The following is an 18,556-nucleotide window of genomic DNA, read 5'->3' on the forward strand; positions in this document are numbered from 1 at the left end:
TGTCTGTATGGAGGACATTGCCTGCAATTGTGACTTCTTCACAAGGAGTGGGACAAAATGACAACAGCTGAACACACTGTGCTGTTTTTGGCAGGTCGAGAATATGAAGGATACCATCCACTGTGGTTTCACCAGAGGAGGGACTCCATCACTGGAGAGACAAGCTTTGTGTATAAAGGGGGTTACTGGGAGGCCAAGGAGAGACAGGACTGGACCATTTGTCCTGATATATATTAACACCGGACGCTTCCCTGCACCAAGACCTCAGGATACGAGGAGCTGCTCCACATGTGCTCCTTCAACAGTGAGGTGTAGCACTCTCTGTTGAGCTTTCTAATCATGAGATGGTGAATTCGACACACACATTCTAGTCATACTGTGTACCTCCAAAAGTTCCCCCTCACTGCTTTACACATGTAAAATATGATGGGACGGTCCCAGGCACTTTGTGTTGATGTGTGATATCCTTGGAGGTGCAACACAACACTATAAAGGCACGGAATGTGGTCCTTTGTCAATGCACTTTCCGATGTTGCGCAATTCAAGTTCAAGTTTTAACTTTTCAACCATACCGAAGCAGGCTGCATAAAAAGAAAACCATGCTGAATACACATTCATCTTCACGTGAGTCCTCAGGTTGTTGTGGGCCTCTTTTAGAAACCTTATATCATTTAACTTGTACTTAATGCATATTTACTTGCATTAAAAATATGGTTGATTGTAGTTTTTATGTCAACAATGCTGTCAACAGGACAGAAAGGGTTTAATATTCAGATTTAGAAATGGACGTATATTTCTAAAACCCCATATAATGAAGCCATCTCATCTATAATAAAGCTATGTTTCATAACAGCACAGCTGTTTCATTGATGGCTCTCCATTTTCACTTCACCATACCACCATTCATTACCACGGCAGTTGTAAGAAGTTGCAAGCAAACTATAGCATACTCTTTATAGTCAATGACAAAAAATCACAAAATATATATTTTTCAAGACCGATACTGATAACTGATTTTTAGAGTTATTTTTAAAAAAAATGATTTGACTACACAACTCAAACAAAGTTGGACTTGACAAACTGTCCCTGGAGATTTGTCCTAACACAGCCGCCAAAGCCGTATTTTTTAATGATGCTAAAGGGCTGGTTGTCCAGCGTCATCAATTCCATGATGAAATCACAGATCGCTTTAGCCCTCGGTTCATCTCTGGCAAACTTTTTTGCACTTTTCAAACACTGCAACGGCAGCACCAAGCTCCGTGCATGGCAGCAATGCTTGCATTTCAAGTGGCTCATAAGGCTTGATGTGTCGTCATGTTGCAACGTCACAGAAAAGGAATGCTTGATTTGCTCACGCTAATCCAGCTACAGCACAGTATGTGTAATGTCCCCTCATTGGAGCTATTTTTAATGTTAACTAATTTCAGGTTCTGACATCACGGTCCTCATATCGGACCGATATTGTGCAAGCCTACTAAAAATACATCTGCCCTCTAATTCATGTAATTCCTGTGAAAATAAACACATTAGTTAACTTGTACTAAAATGGTGGATACATTAGAAGTGATAGATGGATCTGATTTAACTGTGCATACTGCAGTGTTGAAATTTAGCTTGCAAACTATAGTGCAGGACATCAATTGATTACATTTCCTGTACAGGCATGCATTGTTATTATTAGAGACTTCATAACACGCCTATGAGCCTGGTCACAAGCATTTACTTGTGTGTACTACAAAAAGTAATTGCTACTTACTTTTTATTGATTTTATGAAAATAAGACACCCTAATCCTCCTTCCAAATTCCAAATCCTAACCAAACTGGTAAAATATCTGCCTCTGGAAATGAAGTCACGTTTGAATGTAATATAGTGTTATGAAATACTTGTGAGAACTTGTCAATCTACATCATTTTCTTATCAATTACTTGTGCTTCAGTGCATTTCAGGTATCTGCAGTCCCAAATTGTACATTGAGTCACTGAGAGAGGCCTACATTAGCACTAATATGTGCGTGGCGGTAGGTTTGTACTGTAGGTATCTTTGTGTTCTTGTTGCTGACAAACTTTAGACTGTGCCAGTTCTTTTGTCCTTGTGCATCACATGATGTATCCAAGCTGACAATGTAAAGTACTACACATAGTAGAGCCACTTGCTCCTCCTCCTCTCTCAGTATCTAGTTAATAGTTCAGGTGTTTTCAGTGGCGCTGTGTGGGACTGGAGTTAAAGCTGGTAGAAAAGGACAGGGCTGGTTCCTGCCAGGTGTAGCCACAGAGGCCTTCGCTCCAGGCTCACCACAGTGCCCACGTGTTGTCTGCAGTGTTTGTACAATGATCAACTTTGAAGTTACCCTCAGTCTTTTGCCTTTAATTGGCCGGCCTGTACACTATATGTGTTTACAGTGATGAGCTTTAAAAAGAGTTTTTTTTTTTCTCATCACTGGTAGGAATGTAGATTTTAAGGCTAGAGATACTGTACATCCCATCTGGTCTATTTGTGTGGTAAGATAATTATACTGTAAAATATGACAATTAACACATCATAGTCATAAATGAACTTGCAAGGCACCCTAATTTGGCTACACACTTCATGTTTTATAGTTCCAAATTGTTTTAACATAGATAAGAGTGTTTTCTACCACCTTTGATACAAGCACATCTGTGTATGTGTATGTAAAAAAATGAAAAATGCTTTGTATCATCCATAATAGTACTGTGCTAAGTACAGTATATGTCCATCCCATCCATTTTCAATGCCACTTATTCTCATTCGGGTCGCAGGGGGTATGCTTGAGCCTATCCCAGCTGTCTTTGGATTGGTCACCAGCCAATCACAGGGCACATATAGACAAACAACCATTCACGCTCACATTCATACCTATGGACAATTTGGAGTCACCAATTAACCTAGCATGTTTTTGGAATGTGGGAGGAAACCGGAGTACCCGGAGAAAAACAAAACAAACTCCACACAGAGATGCCCAAGCAGAGAATACTGTGAGGCCACGGTGCGGCCTATATGCATCTAATAAGGGGGAATTTGAGCAGGTAACATCAACTATGTTGTAACAATTTGCTCAAGAAATACATCAGTGGAAAGAAACATCATCCAGCTCAGCATTCACATGTTTGTACAGTTGTTGAAAGATCATTTTACCATAACCCATAAAACAATGCTTTTGAAAGCTTGCATTAAACTGAGGCAACTAACTGAAGTCTAACACTACTGACTGTATAGCTTGACATGTCCAATAAGACTTTGTTTGCCAATAACAACGTACCTTTAATCATTACTTTATCTTTGTTTCTTGGGCTTTTTGTTCTATTCATGTTCATACTTCAGTAAGGAGCATCATGGTTTATGTATAGTATGTTTTGATCATCATGATATACAGTCAAAAATATCCACACAACATGAGGTTCACTATAATGAATACAGTATCCACTGATAACATTCTTTTGAAATGTTATTCCATCATGCTGTGTTTTCACTGAACTGATCATATCTATGTAGTCAATATATTTCCCCCCAAAAGGTGATGGTGACTCCTGTGAAGAATCAGACAGCCGTAGCAATAATACACAGACGTGCTGATGCCACTCAGTTTTCAGCCTCGTGCAGCAAGGGAAAAATAACCAAAGTGCAGGTAACTGTATATATGGGGAGTGTATTGTAAATTAAACATTTTCATCTTGTTTCCCATTTTCAGAGAATTCAAATGATTCTCCCTCAGCATTTCTCACACATCTCATCCGACTTCTGGTGTGATTGCAGCTTTAATTTTTGATGTGTTTTTTTCTACATTCTCTTGGGTGCCATTATTCTAATGTTTGCTTATTTATACTGTTTGGATGAATAATGTGATTTAATTGTGTGCACACTTTTTTTCCCCATTCAACACTGCTGAGTAAACTGTGTGGGAGATGGGTTTTCTTGCCTTGTCCAAACTGGATCCTGCTGGGACTGTGACGCATAGTGGTTTTTCTAATCTGTGGCCAGATGAAAGTCAACAAATCTAAACAGTAGCCTGCTTCAAAAAGTCAAAGGTTATTGACATGACTTGACTACCCAAATATACTTCTAAATCACAGCTTAGAGGTTCTTCTTTTTTCATAAATTGTGTACGTTCCCTCTTTTCGATTTATAAGATGACACAACAATGGAAATTAAAATAAACTTGTTGACACTTGATAAATATCTCCTTTATTTTTTAACAGTACTTCCACTGAACGACATCTGATATGAAAAATAATTATGCAATGAAATATGGAGAAGGTATACTATCAGTCTAAATGAAAATCTAAAAAGATGTTTTGTTATTTGACACAGTCCAGTAAATGTAAAGATACTGTTGCCAGATCCTTGGCGAGATCCCAGGTTTTTGAAGCTTTTGGTAAAATCTCACACACAACAGCCTAAGCACATAAAAAAGCATTTTTTCATAAACTGCTGTAAATATTTATTGTCTTACCACTTTAAGCCCTAAATATAAAATAATATGCCAGTATGTTTACACAATACCAGTTTTATATTCAGTGGTGTGAAAAAGTGTGATTTCCATTTTTGGTTTTTTTTTGCATGTTTGTCACATTTACATGATCCAGATCAGCAGACACATATGAATATTCAAAGGACAACACAACTAAGTGCCCCTTTTTAATTATTTTTTATTTATTTTGAAAGGGAGGGGGAAAAAAATCCAAACCTACAAAGTCACCCCCCCCCCCCAAAAAAAAACAACTGAGATTAATTGAGATCTATTAGTCTGGAAAAGGTTATGAAACCATTTCTAAAGCTTTGGGACTCCAGCAAACCACAGTGAGAGCCGTTATCCACAAATGACAAATACATGGTACAGTGGTGAACCTTCCCAAGAGTCGTCGACCAACCAAAATTACCCCAGCGACGACTTATCCAAGAGGTCACAAAAGACCCCACAACCACATCCAAAGAACTGCAGGCCTCACTTGTCTCATTTAAGATCAGTGTTTGTGAATCCACTATGAGAAAGGCACTAAGCAAAAATGACCTGCACGGCATACTTCCACGAAAGAACATGAAGGCTCATCTTTTTTTTTTTTTTTGCCACAAAACATCTTGATGATCCCTCAGACCTTTGGGAAAATACTTCTAACGTGAAAGTAATGCTGTAACACACATAAAATGTTTTTTACATATACACATTTATCCAACATCAATGAGACACACCCTTATAATTTCAATAGCATGGCATCAAAAAAAAACAGTAAAAGGTGCAACATTTTCTTGGAACAATTTGGAAAATGTGAATTTCAGCGATATCCATGAACAAAATGGGAATTGGATTTTTTTAATAATATGGAAATAACAGAATTCACATATAATCTTATTTCAACCAGTCCAGAGCGACTGTTTTTAGCAGTGTTAATTTCCAGTGTGGCACAGCTAGGCAAACGTCCCTGTCTGGAGTTGTGTGCTGTTTGACTGTTCCCTTGGCAACCAACTGAAGCTCCTGTCAATTACGAGCCACCGCAGCACTGTGTGACACTCTGAAGCCTCCGTCTTCGAGTTGACTAGCTCGTCTAAGGTACAGTATGCTTTGTTATTGAGATACTAAACTGAACATGAAGTGGAATAACTGTTGTTAATTACATAACAACAAGAGAGGTCGGAGGACAAATGAATTGTCCCTAGCCAAAAAAGTCTGCAAGTTTAGCCTGCTAGTAAGTGAAATTGTCTTGGTTTCCATGACAACTGAGCAACAGAAGACCCCTCTTTACACCTCATTGTAAACCAGCAGACTTACTGGGAATGTTTCTGTCTGACCAGCATAACATGGCGAAACACAGCAGCGAGGATGATGATGTTCTTCAACAAGGTCTGACTATGAAGAGAAGAACATCCCAAATGTGTGTAAGGGAGAATGACACCCATGACATGTTTGCAGACTTACACAGCAGCAGCAATGGATTTGAACAGCATCATCCCCCTCTCAGACCCGATCCCTGTGATTTCCTGCTGGATGCCATTGATGCTCAACTTGGAAAACTGCAGGTGTGTCATTTTCTTTGTTTTTAAAAAATCAAATCAAATATTTAGATCATTCTAACGGAATAAATACAAGCAGGTCAACACCTGTAACACAGACAGCAACAAATCAGGTTAGACTGACTTACCCAAGACACTTCATCATATGTTAATCTTATTTTTAGGTAATAATCTTTGTTTTTGACATGTGTTTAGCACCATTGAAGTGGAGTCAGTCTCTGAGCAAAGACACAGGTCTGGGCAGCACAGTGTCCCAAACCAACGACACTCCCATGTCTCAGTTGGATTTGATGGACACTCCAACAGTGGAACAAACCCCAGGTACAATCTAGCATCGGTAGCATTCAGGTATTTATTTCCTGTGGAAAAGTGGTTGCCAATAGCAAATCTTCTGTATAATTTGATCTAATTTCAATAGTATTGCATGCATGCAAAATGTCAGAAACTGGGTTTCATCCTAATTACATCCAGATTGCTGCCAAACCTCATCATGTCAAGGAATGAATCATCCATTCATTTTACTTTGCTTAGTATTTTAGTATTGAATATTGTCACATTATCTTTCTTATCTATCTATCTATAGCGATGTGTTGTGATTTTTTTGTAATGAGCCACACATTTAAATATTCCTTCATCTTTTAAGTCTTCTTTCTTTTCAAAATATTGCTGGTATATGACATTCTTCTCCCTTCCTGCAGATGGAAGTACCTTGCCCCCCGTCACATGGGAGGAAGCAACACCGGAATCGGATGTATGGACAGTTAGCAAAGTGGAGATGGAGTGTCACAAGGAGCAGGTCTTGTGGAGACTAGAGCGACTTCTTGGAGATGCATGTAAGCAAGGAGCAATGTCAGACAAACACCATCTTCCTTCAGAAAGTATCTGCACTGAGGACTTTGTGAGGTGCTTTCAAGAGGAGATGGTGGACTTGGCGATGCCAGAAGGCAGTGTACAAGAGCTGAACGAAGAAAAGGGGGTGGAGAGGACCATGATCTCTGGTGGTGATCCTTGCCACAGGGACCAAAATGTACACGGAGTTGTCAGGTTTGCATGTAGAAATGTGAAAAGCAGCAAAGACACTGTTGACGGTTGCCAGTACAAGCCGAAACAAGGGGAGGAACTACACACATCTGGAGTTCCAACACTACAGAATGGTGAGAAAATGGGAGGTGGACATCACAACACATCACAGATTCTAGATGATTCTAGATGATTCCTGCAGAGTGCATTCCACTTCACATTTTGCGTTTTTTTTTCTTACTAGTTTCATCAAGACAATGACCTTTCTGTCTGCACTTATATGGTAGTGTTCATGTACATTTGGTGATTTATAGTATGCATGGCGGGGCTGCGCGGTGGTTGAGTGGTTAGCGCGCAGACCTCACAGCTAGGACCTGAGTTCAATTCCACCCTCAGCCAAGTTCTCCCCGTGCATGCATGCGGGTACTCCCGTTTCCTCCCACATTCCAAAAACATGCTAGGTTAATTGGCGACTCCAAATTGTCCATAGGTATGAATGTGAGTGTGAATGGTTGTTTGTCTATATGTGACCTGTGATTGGCTGGCGACCAGTCATAGGCAGCAGAAAATGCATGAATGAATAGTATACATGGCATGCACTTAACTTCCTCTATTTTGTTTCAGTCATTTACAGCACAGAGAATGAAAGAGAACATCGGAACCCTAAACATATTTCTTCCCCGAAAGGCAGGTGTTTAGCAGGTACCAGACACACAGTACTCTATATCTACATTCTAAAAGCCAGCCAGACCAATGTCTTAAAGGTGACCTGTTTCCTGACCTATAAATATTATCACGATGTTGTATTCTTGTGTTAAACGATGTCTCAGCATAATGAGGTTTTGGAATGCCGCATTTGGAATGTCAATGCGATCCGGACTTTCTTATATGGGCTGCAGATTGTCTGTACTCAATAAACGCGGACCTACGTCTCCGGAATTCCTTGGGAGCGCTTGGGAGTGTGACCAATCACAGCTTACCTAGAGAGTTGGTTGGTGGGCCAGGGGTGGTGTAAATTAAACAGACCGGAAGCAGGAAGTCACTGGAAACACTGCTGAAAGAGGTGCAGAATCTGGAAGATATAGAAAGCTTTCTGTGCGGATTATTGTGTGTAGCTCCTCTATCGGAGTCCACAACTCAATACAAAGTGCAGAAACTGAGCATAATAGGTCTCCTTTAAGATATATAATAATGGTTACCAGCGTCAAAGAGGTAATCATCTAATGATATGTTTCTTGCACTTTGTGTTCCAGGGGTGCCTGTATGGAATTTTGACACGGTGTCCATTGACAGTGACCTTGACTCAGTCTGTACAGATATAGTTAAGCGGCATCTCCACAGACGGGCTGGTAAGAGATTGCCAAATTGAAGATATAAAATACAAAAAATGTTATCTAATGCACAACAGTAGGCACTAGAACCACTTCTAGGATGCGGCTCTTTCATTTCAACTGTCGAACACACACAGGAAGACAATAAGCATCAATCTGCACCCTATGTTCTCTAAATGGGGTAATCTTACCACCAATTGTCGCAGGGGGTACGTGGATAAAAATGAAGGTCCATTACTGCCATTCAAAATCATTCGCAATTACGAATGCACATGAATGCCACACGATACAAGGAGAAAGGAGCAGAAAGGAGCAGAAAGTTCATTGTTATGTGTGCATCATATGAACAAATAAGTACGTTTGATGATTATTTAGTGCATTCAGAGTGTTTCATCTTAAAGATTTCATTTCGATTGGTGCTCCAATCCCTGCACGGTGCAGCAGTGAAAAATCTGAAGTCTCCGAAAATAAAACTTGATTATTGGTTGTACGTATGTATGGTATGGTTTTGTACTTTGGATACTGCATCGTCCTGACAGCTAAACTTTCTCGTCAATTTAGTATTAGATTAATATGCAGACAGTAAATATGAAATTGACAGGAATAAAAGATATGTCAGATCATTACTTAACTATTTATCAGTGTTGGTGCGAAACTTAATCAAGATGTGACCTTTGAAAATACACTTTTTTAATACACTTTTTTGACCAGGAATTATTATAACATTAATCAATTTCGAGATGTTACAACCTAATATTTCACAGATGTTCATGAAAGACTGAATCATGTTGTTAATAATGTTCTTTGATCCACAGGAGCTTTACAAAGCAAAAGTACTCTTCTTCAAGCCCAACATGGTAGAAGAAATATTTCCAGGTAAAAGGAGGGGAAGTGCACTCAAGTTTCACTCTAGCATTGATTTTTATGCATTTCTTTAATTCATCTTCATGTCTTCCATCTCTATTTTTACATTCTAGAGATGAATCTTCTCTGGGGAATGATGACAACGACACAGATGAGGAGACAAATGGACACTGGAGCAGGAGGTCCAAGCTTGAGAGGGCATCAGAGAACATGCACTCCGCTTGGGAGAAGATGAGATGTCATCTCTCCTCCCTCAGACAAGTACGATTGAGCGGACTTGTTTACATTTGATCAGCTTTGTGTCAACAAGCCATCATGTAACGTGTCTGATTCAGAGGTGTGAGAACGAGGAGGAGACGCTACGAATGAGAAAGTCTCATTTATCTGAAGTGGAGCTCTCCCTCTGTGAGCTGCAACTGAGGAGAAAGGTGAGGCGTAACATACATACATTTTCTTCTCTATCTATTGCAGGGGCGTCAAACTCAATCACACAAGGGCTAAAAGCCTAAGCTGACTAGGTTGCAGGCAACTTTTCAATAAGAAAAGTAGCCATTGGCTGTCCTAGATGACGTAATTGTCTCATTTGCTGTAGGGAAAAAGCATAATCTCCTCCGCCCGGATTGGTCACATTCCTACGGTTCTTCCTGACTGCTGCGAATAACACTTGATTAGTTGATAATAAACAAACAAAGTCTTGACTTACCTTGTGTAAACTCAAAGAGTCTGCATCGCTGGTGCTTCTCCAACCTTGCCTGCTTGAGGAGGAGCACTCATTGTCGGACACACTTTGTCAGAGGTACCACTGGTTGCTGTGGAGCTCAGAAGCCGGACATGAGGCCGCCATGTTTACTAGTAACTGTAGACAATCTTGACACAAAATTAGTAGAAGAAATGTGGTCATTACACGTTTTTTTGCTGTTCCAGACAGTGACTGTGGTTCTCGCCATGTTTTCTGGCGAGAGTACGCTGCTTCTGGTTTGTGGATATTTCACAGAAACAGTCCCATGTAAAATACTGTTGACAGATGAAAGTATTTTTCTCTTCACCAACTACAATAACTTCTGCCTGAGCTTGTTTTGTAGACAAAGAATCAGAGTTTGGGGAAAGGCAGGGGAAGCAAAGCTCAGGGGAGGGCAGAGAACAAATCTCGCCTACAGCCACGGCCATAAGGAAGCCCGCTCCTCTGTGACATCACAAAAACACTTTTTGTGTTTTTGAACCATCCCAAACATCTTTCAGGGCTCACTTCCAAATGTGTAATCCTCATTATCTGAAATGTTAGCATCGTTTAGTACGATAATACAACATTCCAACTACATTTATACGTTGGAAAAGTGGAGAAAGCCTCAGAGATCCCCTTAAAGTAAAGAATAGTTGACACTGAAAGAATTAGACATAGACATAGACTTTCTTTATTGTCATTGCACAATAACACAGCAGTGAAATTGCCAACAAAATGTTGTTGCCTGGCTCCCGTGTAATAATAAATTATAATAATAATGTGGAGAATAAATAGATTACATCAAATATGAACAACAATGTACAGCGTAAACAGTAATTTGCACAAATAATTTAAATAATTCAGAATAAATAATAATAATTTAAAGTTTTGGTCAGTTACTATCATCATAAGCATGCTGCACAATATAGCTAAACTGTGCTATTTTCCAAACAGTTATACAGACCACATAATTGAATTTGACACATAGTCTATTCTGTTTAATTGTCCCAGAATGCCGTGCAGGATCTAGAGCGACTCAGTGCAGAAACAGGGCACATGGAGACAGAAAAGAAGCAACTGGAGTATTTGCTTAGAGACGGCAAATCAGAGCGAGACCTTGTGAGGTATTATAGCAACGTTGTCGTCCAAGTCCTGTAATGTGGTTGTATCCAATTGTGTTCTGTGTTGTGTAGCTGCCAGTTGCAGAAACTTCAAAAGAAAAAAGAAGCTTATCTCCGTGACTTGAGACGCATGGAAGAAGGACAAAAGAAGAAAGACCAACCAGAGGACAAGTCCTGTGTGGAGGTGTTATTCAACAATATTTCAACATGTCTTCTTGGTACACTTTACTATTTCTTCTTCTGTTTCACAAACAGACCAGCATTGTTATGTCTGAGATGGAGAGGCAGTTGGATTGTGCCAAAACTGAACTCTTCTCTGAGCAGCGCCGGGCAAGAGAAAAGCTAGAATCCATGCAACAAGTACAGTATTACCAATTAGTTTTACCAATGCTATAATGGATATACAGTCATCCCTCGTTTATCATGGTTAATTGGTTCCAGACCTGATCGTGATAAGTGAATTTCCAAAAGGTAGGCATCCCAATTAGAAATGCACTATTTTTGTAGTTAGAGCAGGGGTGGGCAAACTACGGCCCGGGGGCCACATTCGGCCCACCAAGTGTTTGAATATGACCCGCCTGTTTTTTCCAAAGTATTTAATTTAAACTCAACATACAACCTGGCATCATGACTTGGGCCAACTTTTTGATGGTTGAAGTAGCTGCTTTATCAATTTGGTTATTTGATGTGGTCTGTTGCTTACAAAATACTCCTGGAAAAAGGAGCACAAGCACAATAATAGTAATACAAATAATAATAATAATGTTGTTGTCAATAATGATAATAATACTACTATTATATTAACATTGTTGTTAATAATATTAATATAATAATGGTAGTAATATTATTATTATTATTATTATTATTATTATTAACAAAAATAATAATAATATAATAACATTACTATAACTAATAATAATAATAATTATTATAATAAAAATAACAACAATAATAATAATAATACATTTAATTTCTAACACACTTTACATCAAATAAATGATTTCAAAGTGCACATATAGCAGATTGCATGACACTTTTACATGTAAAATATGTGTAAAAATATAGGTGTAAAAATGGACTGTTACATATAAAATACTACATAATCCCCCCCGTCAATTTTGTTAAATTAATGCGGCCCGTGAGTCAAAAAGTTTGCCCACCCCTGAGTTAGAGCATATACGTAAACCTTATTACGATATTCTAAATACTTGTTTTAAACATGGATAGAGCCCTGTAGACATCAACCAACACACCCAATACATTTGAACCTCGGTCAGCTCAGAACCGGTTAGGGTGTTTTCTGCGTTACATCGAAAATGTATGCCAAAATTTTGCCTCGGTTTGCGTGCATTCTCTGATTAGCATTTAACAATGGTTATTTGCACTGTAACTTTGTGCAAGTCAGAAGTGATACAACTGTGTTGACATATTTATGTTGGAGCAGACGTTGGAGGCAACTTGTGAGGAACTCTTGAGGGTCTCAGAGGCAGAGACTTCACTAAGGAACAGGTGCACTTGTCTGGAAGAGAAAGAAAGGCAGAAAAAGGTGGAGACGGAGGTGATACAACACACTCATTGTCATCATTTCTTGTTTCTCCACAATTCTCTGTGGAAAATTGCACAGTTGTCTTTTTTTTTTTTCTTAGGGTCTTGAGTGTCAAGCACGTGAGCTGCAGGGAGAACTGGGAGCATGTAAAGCCAGAGTTGACACACTGGAGAAAATGTTGGATCAGAAGGAGCAACATCTCCTAGATTTCCAGGAGCAACGTGGAGCCCTGCAAGCAGAGGGAGACAGACTGAGGGGGGAGCTAGAGTTCATAAAAAGCCAACACTACCATGCTCTTAAAGAAGCCAGAGACCAAGCCTCTTCAGTGATGGTGATTTGGAATTAGAAAAGCAGCACTTTTCCTCATACCTTTTTATAGCTCCACAACCTAAACACTTCGCTCTCACTCAGGTGCACAAGGCCATAGAGGAGGAAAGAAGAAAGATGGAAGCAGAGAAGATGGAAGCTGTGAACTTTCACTGCAGTTTACTGGAAGAGCAGAACAGGAAGAGCTTGGAAAGCGCGAGGAGTGAGATGCATGAAGAAAAGAAGAATGTACTGACTCTTCAGCATAAAGTGGCGGAGCTGCAAAGTGTAAGATCTTGTGACTACCTTCTTAGAGACAATTCCAATCCAACTCTTCTGTGTGGATCTCTTTCATTAGCGAGTACAGGAGCTAGAGGGAGAGCGCAGTGGGCAGCAGCGAGAGCAGGAATCTCTGCTCTCTGTCATTTGCAGGTCACTGAAGGAGGAGCACCAGGCCGAGCTGGAGAGGTTGCAGAAACACATGATGCAGGTATCGTATAATATCATTTCTGAACAGACGGTATTGTAGAAATGGTGACGTTTGAGTATGTCGCAGGAGACTGAGAGGACCGTGCTGCAGCTGGAGAAGGCTGCACAGCTGGCAAAGGGAGAAGCTGAGAAGATGCACCAGATGCTTGACGAGAAAGATATCAGAAATAATGAAGCTAGAGCGGAGCAGGAGCAGCAGCTAAGGGAATGGGCTCAGGAACTGGTGGATGAGTGTGAACATCTGCATCTCTTAATGGGACAGAGTGGATGCAAACCCAAACCACTGCAGCTCCTTCCCAGGTATGCTTTCCCTCTCAGGGCATTATGGGTTGTATTGTAGATTGCAAACAACTAAAGATTTGTATGCAACAGCCCTACCATTGATGAGGCGATCACCTACCTGAAATGTCTAAAAGACCCTTTAAAGCATCTCCATCAGGAGTTAGATTCTCTGAGGCAAACCATTGAGCAACTGCATGCAGACAAGGTATGTACAGCACTGTAGTTTTACATGTGACTGCAAGTTTAGCTGCGTTTGGGTCTGCATGTTCAATTCCAGAAGCGAGAGTTAAAGATTCAGAAGCAACAGCTGAAGATGGAGCGAAACCAAGCCTTGGATTCTCTAAAGGAACGTCTCATTCGGGTACATTGTAAAACATACACCTTCATTTTTTTTTTTTTAAGAAATCATTTTAAATGTCGGGTGGCACGGCGGTTGAGTGGTTAGCGCGCAGACCTCACAGCTAGGAGACCACGGTTCAATTCCACCCTCGGCCATCTCTGTGTGGAGTTTGCATGTTCTCCCCGTGCATGCGTGGGTTTTCTCCGGGTACTCCGGTTTCCTCCCACGTTCCAAAAACATGCTAGGTTAATTGGCGACTCCAAATTGTCCATAGGTATGAATGTGAGTGTGAATGGTTGTTTGTCTATATGTGCCCTGTGATTGGCTGGCCACCAGTCCTGGGTGTACCCCCCCTCGCGCCCCAAGACAGCACCCCCCACGACCCTTGTGAGGAAAAAGCAGTAGAAAATGAATGAATGAATGAATGAATTAATTTTAAATGTCGGCCCAGGAGCACATTGAGGAGCTGAGCAGTCTCAAATGGGCTCATATGAATGATGGAGGACTGGAGGCCTCTCTTCGCAAGCAGCTGGAGGCCAAAGATATGGAGCTGAGACAGGTCCAGACTAACATGGCTCTGTGGAAGGAACAGACCACCGCTCGTCTGGCCTGCAAGTTTGAGGAAGAGTTGACAGCTGAACTGGAAAGGTGACGGATGAAGTGTCTCTTTTCAGTTCTTCTACACTCACACCAAATCAACCTTTATTGATCACATATATAACATATTTACAACCAATAACAATCTGGAAGGAAATACTCTCATTGATTGCATTGATTTGTATTTAGATTTCAATTTTGTTTTAATTTGTTTGCCATTCCACAGGTGCAGGACAAAGTTATTAAAGGGCAGGTAAATGATGTAAAAGGCTGCTGAAGAATAGTTCGATACTAATACTGATTCTAACCAGCATGACGTCACCTTCACCCACAATGCTGATAAATCCATACATGTAGTACAGTATAAACAATATGTCAGCCAACATTATCGAGAAATGACCAACACTCACGTTTAAAATGTGTGGTTTCTTTTCAGAAAGACCTCACACACATCACAAGAGGAGACACAAAGGTCAGAGGGTCAGATGAGGCATAGTACAAAGGTACCATTCGACTGTTTGCATGAAGACCGTACATTCATTTTATCTAAAGACACATCTTGTGTCTCCCATCAGCATCAGGATGCTCAGTCTACCAACCGCTCAACCTCCGTTTATGCTGCCGTCCCCCACTGCCCCTCAGACGTGGCCTCATTAAAACTTGTGCGTTACTTGCAGAGCAGAGTCAAGCAGCTCCGTGTAGAAAACCAGACATGGAGGCCAACACCTGTGAAGACAGGACCCTGCCTACCTACAGTGAGTCAATGTATAACTCACCCTTTGATTCAAAAGTCTTAACAAATGTGTTAATTAAGTGTCATTGTATGTTTATCTCAGCAACCGTGAGATCCATTAAGGTTTCAAACTATCACATTCTTGTTTTTTGTTTTTATTTACAGCAACATCAAGATAGTGAAGAGAATTCAGAGTCTCTTGCCCATCATGGCAGTCTCCAGTTAAGGGCTTGAAGCATCACATGCTCACCACCGGTATGGTAAAAACATCCCATTATTGAATAATCATATAACTTGTAAACTTGTAAAGCCACAAAAGTAAGATTAAAAAGGAACCAAACTATATTCAGTCCGAATACCTCATCTGAATACTATCCTTTTTAAACAAATACTCAATGAACAAGAACACTACTCTGTCATTGTGAGCTGTATCTGAGTGAAGTCAGTAAAGAATCCACGGTATTTGAACATATTTGGCATTACTGAAGAAATGAATCATTCACAGTTAAGTGTACTTAAGATAGCATCTTAACAAGCAGGTCACAGTGACAAATGACACAACCAAATGTTTAGTGGTCGTTTGCACTTTCCTCTGTGACTGTTTTATGGCTCAAGATTCCAGAGGTTTGCAGATTTAACAGGAGACTGACAGTAGAAAACCTCATGAAGCCTTTTTTGTAGGAATTGCTGTTACATGACATATAATCATATGTAACATGCAAATGAACATTTAATCAACTTTATGAGACAATTTAATATCAGAACATTGCACTCTTTTCCCACTGGATGAAGCACAATATATGTGTAAAACAAATACAAACAGAACATATCTGATTGGAATACCCTTGAAAACACATAATTCAAGGTGCATTTCCATCACTTTACAAACTCTTCAAAGCTTATATAGCATACTTGCTCAGCAAAATAGAATAGTCTTTCAACCACAACGAATACAGCTCTTGTACAAAGTCATGCATGTTAGCATTTATGGGCACTGAAGAATAAAAGATGGCAGGGTAGAAAAATACGTTGCTGCCCACAGATGATTAACAAAGAACATCTACTTAGAAACGGTGTATCAGTGCAATGTTAACCAGGCTTTGGCAAATGTTAAATATTAATATTACTCATGGAGCTTGAGAGTGATTTGATTTGGGGGTAACATAAACGTAGAATGTCAGGATGTTACTTCATTCTGGGATTATATTCATAGAACCGAAAAAGTGACTAAGCGAAAGCGGCAACAACTCCAAAGTGACCAATTTCCACGCAAGTCCGGTCAGTGAGTTACACCTTCTTACATTTCCATGTCCTCCTCTCCACAGCTTTGCGTGACGAGAAAGTTATGGAGAGGAGTGTGCGTGTCTCCAGGTGCACTGAGGGGATTGTGATGGGTGGGAGAAGCACACGGAGTCGTTGGATGTCGGGAGACTGACTGTTGTTTCCTCTGCTTCTGGAACGAGCCTTTTAGTTTGCGACAGAAGGGGTCTTCTGGTGGCCGCCACAACACCAGCTCCATGCAGGAATGGCTCCTAGACGTAGAAAGGAGGACAGCATGAATGTGGATGAAAGCGTTTGGCAACATTTTGGCCACAAACATACACAGATTGAGCAACTGTGTGGGGGAGGATGTCACTGATGCCACGCTGCAGGCCTTCCTTCAAACTGTCCGAGATGACCAGGACTGGCCTTCTTTGGGCCGGCTCCACATCCAGATCTTCATCCTCATCGTCATCCTCCAGTGTTATTCTATTCAATGACATACCATAGTCTGTTTTAATAATGTTCTCATTGACATTTGAAATTCATAATAATTAGTATAATGTTTTTTAGGTAACGAGGCTGTCCATTTTTTAATTAAACTAAATTGAATCGGTCAAAACGGCGTTTTTCTTTTAATTCTGAACAAACTGGACGTTGTGTTTCAGTATTTAGCCACTAAACACGCCAACATACCTGTTTTCAATCTCTTGAAGCTTCCTTTGAGCTGCCTCTATTTCCATGCAGGAGCTCTCCGTCTCAAGTCGGGACACAGCAGAAGAGGACCGCAATGAATTCAGGTTGTGAGGTGTCGGACAAGGTGGTGGAGGAGCATGGTCGCTTAGATGTGTACATAAAGTAGGGCAGCTGTTTCTAGAAGGCCCGTCCAGTGAAATGTCCAGCTCGGTCTCTGTTGTTAATCTTCGTCTTTTGGCAAGACATCCTCTGAGAAAATAAAGAAAAGGTATTCAATATTGTTGTACTGCATACACTTAGATGTTCTTCTTACATACTCATCATAAAATCTTCTCCTGTGCTTCCTCAGGCATCTTGTCTCCCAACTGCTGAGATAGGAACAGATGTGTTTCAGACAAGATTTCAAGTTGTTTGGAAAATGAATGAAAACAACCCAAATAATCTTACTTGCTTGACAGGGGTCCTCTCTGTAGGTGTTCAGATGTGTTTGGAGACCCAAGATCAAATTCAGGTAAGCTTGTGGGCCCAGAAAATGTATACATGCTTGGTAGCAAACCCAGGGGACTACTTGAGGGTGCCAAGTGATGCATTATGGTCCAGTCGGCCAGATTATTATTGTAAAAGGCATGTGTAGGGAAACATGAAAAGATCATTACAAACCCTTTCGTTCCGGTACAATTGTGTTCTTATTTTTGGGCGCTTAGTGGTCATCTACGTAACTTGGGAGTTGGTTACCAAGTCATACATCTGTCCATACAACTCTAGCTATCTGCAACGCTAATGTCGCATTTAAACAACATCGCTGCAGACTAATATTGGAAGATGACACGCATAACTTGCAATGGCAGTTTTTGTCAAGGGGCTACATCGAACTTTGTGATGGTGGCTAAAATAGACGTTTAGCCCTATCCCTTCATGTTTGCGCTGTTGTTTTCTTTTGCTAGCGCTCTCATACCTTACGTTTAACAAAAAATTCAGAGCATAATTAAATACTTAAAAAAACACCCTTACTAACCTAATAAAGAGCCCTCAAACGTTTGGTCCCCGCAGCGTGAACTGTTCACAACGAAAAGTGGTAGGATAGCAAAGCTTCATGCACCGGAAGAGTCGCCTATATTCTCGAAAACGCACAGAATCATGGGAGTTGTAGTTTGACAAAGAGCTTGTGAAAAAGCGTGGCGTATGTCTACTCATAAGCAAAATGTTGTGTTCTTTTTCAGTTAT

The 18,556-nt window shown here is 40.4% G+C and overlaps 4 protein-coding genes and 2 long non-coding RNA genes across 14 annotated transcripts in view; 5 read left to right on the top strand and 1 right to left on the bottom strand.

Annotated features, from left to right (window-relative positions):
* osbp2b (oxysterol binding protein 2b) overlaps nt 1-3,208 on the top strand; it is a 33,335-nt gene extending 30,127 nt beyond the window's left edge. For all 3 annotated transcript variants that reach the window (XM_058070531.2, XM_058070532.2, XM_058070533.2), the window contains one exon: nt 95-3,208. In XM_058070531.2, the coding sequence (XP_057926514.2) occupies nt 95-237 (143 nt within the window). In that variant the 3' untranslated portion in view covers nt 238-3,208. The remainder of the gene's footprint in view (nt 1-94) is intronic.
* A 2,615-nt stretch (nt 3,209-5,823) lies between these two features.
* On the top strand, nt 5,824-6,347 carry LOC144898233 (uncharacterized). The gene is made up of 4 exons (XR_013627122.1): nt 5,824-5,856; nt 5,926-6,032; nt 6,125-6,139; nt 6,222-6,347. It is a non-coding gene; the product is annotated as an uncharacterized LOC144898233 (long non-coding RNA).
* A 3,098-nt stretch (nt 6,348-9,445) lies between these two features.
* LOC144898237 (uncharacterized) lies at nt 9,446-11,062 on the top strand. The gene is made up of 3 exons (XR_013627129.1): nt 9,446-9,502; nt 9,577-9,669; nt 10,974-11,062. It is a non-coding gene; the product is annotated as an uncharacterized LOC144898237 (long non-coding RNA).
* A 151-nt stretch (nt 11,063-11,213) lies between these two features.
* On the top strand, nt 11,214-13,464 carry LOC144898223 (uncharacterized). The gene is made up of 6 exons (XM_078789274.1): nt 11,214-11,267; nt 11,339-11,443; nt 12,528-12,641; nt 12,730-12,960; nt 13,041-13,223; nt 13,294-13,464. Exons 1-6 carry the CDS (start codon nt 11,214-11,216, stop codon nt 13,462-13,464), a joined length of 858 nt encoding a protein of 285 aa, XP_078645400.1.
* A 65-nt stretch (nt 13,465-13,529) lies between these two features.
* LOC131128051 (uncharacterized) lies at nt 13,530-15,663 on the top strand. Of its 2 annotated transcripts, XM_078789778.1 has the most exons (8): nt 13,530-13,724; nt 13,797-13,911; nt 13,984-14,067; nt 14,498-14,694; nt 14,870-14,896; nt 15,080-15,146; nt 15,219-15,398; nt 15,542-15,663. In XM_078789778.1, the coding sequence occupies exons 1-8, from the start codon at nt 13,558-13,560 to the stop codon at nt 15,608-15,610; spliced, it is 906 nt and encodes a 301-aa protein (XP_078645904.1). In that variant the 5' UTR covers nt 13,530-13,557; the 3' UTR covers nt 15,611-15,663. The 2 variants fall into 2 exon arrangements, with proteins under 2 accessions (XP_078645904.1, XP_078645906.1); XM_078789780.1 differs by lacking the exon at nt 14,870-14,896.
* On the bottom strand, nt 14,950-18,497 carry ccdc117 (coiled-coil domain containing 117). Of its 6 annotated transcripts, none has more exons than XM_058070568.2 (6): nt 18,348-18,493; nt 17,780-17,896; nt 17,650-17,697; nt 17,333-17,581; nt 16,979-17,125; nt 14,950-16,908 (listed from the first exon to the last, which is right to left on the bottom strand). In XM_058070568.2, exons 2-6 carry the CDS (start codon nt 17,872-17,874, stop codon nt 16,674-16,676), a joined length of 774 nt encoding a protein of 257 aa, XP_057926551.2. In that variant the 5' UTR covers nt 17,875-17,896; nt 18,348-18,493; the 3' UTR covers nt 14,950-16,673. The 6 variants fall into 6 exon arrangements, with proteins under 6 accessions (XP_057926551.2, XP_057926550.2, XP_057926547.2 ...); XM_058070567.2 differs by having other exon boundaries at nt 17,780-17,899; XM_058070566.2 differs by having other exon boundaries at nt 14,953-16,908; nt 17,650-17,700; nt 18,348-18,473.
* Between the last annotated feature and the right edge of the window lie 59 nt (nt 18,498-18,556).

This window comes from Doryrhamphus excisus, linkage group LG3, assembly GCF_037039965.1.
Source record: "Doryrhamphus excisus strain RoL-2023G ecotype Guam linkage group LG3, RoL_Dexc_Guam_v1.1, whole genome shotgun sequence".
Lineage (NCBI taxonomy): Eukaryota > Metazoa > Chordata > Actinopteri > Syngnathiformes > Syngnathidae > Doryrhamphus > Doryrhamphus excisus.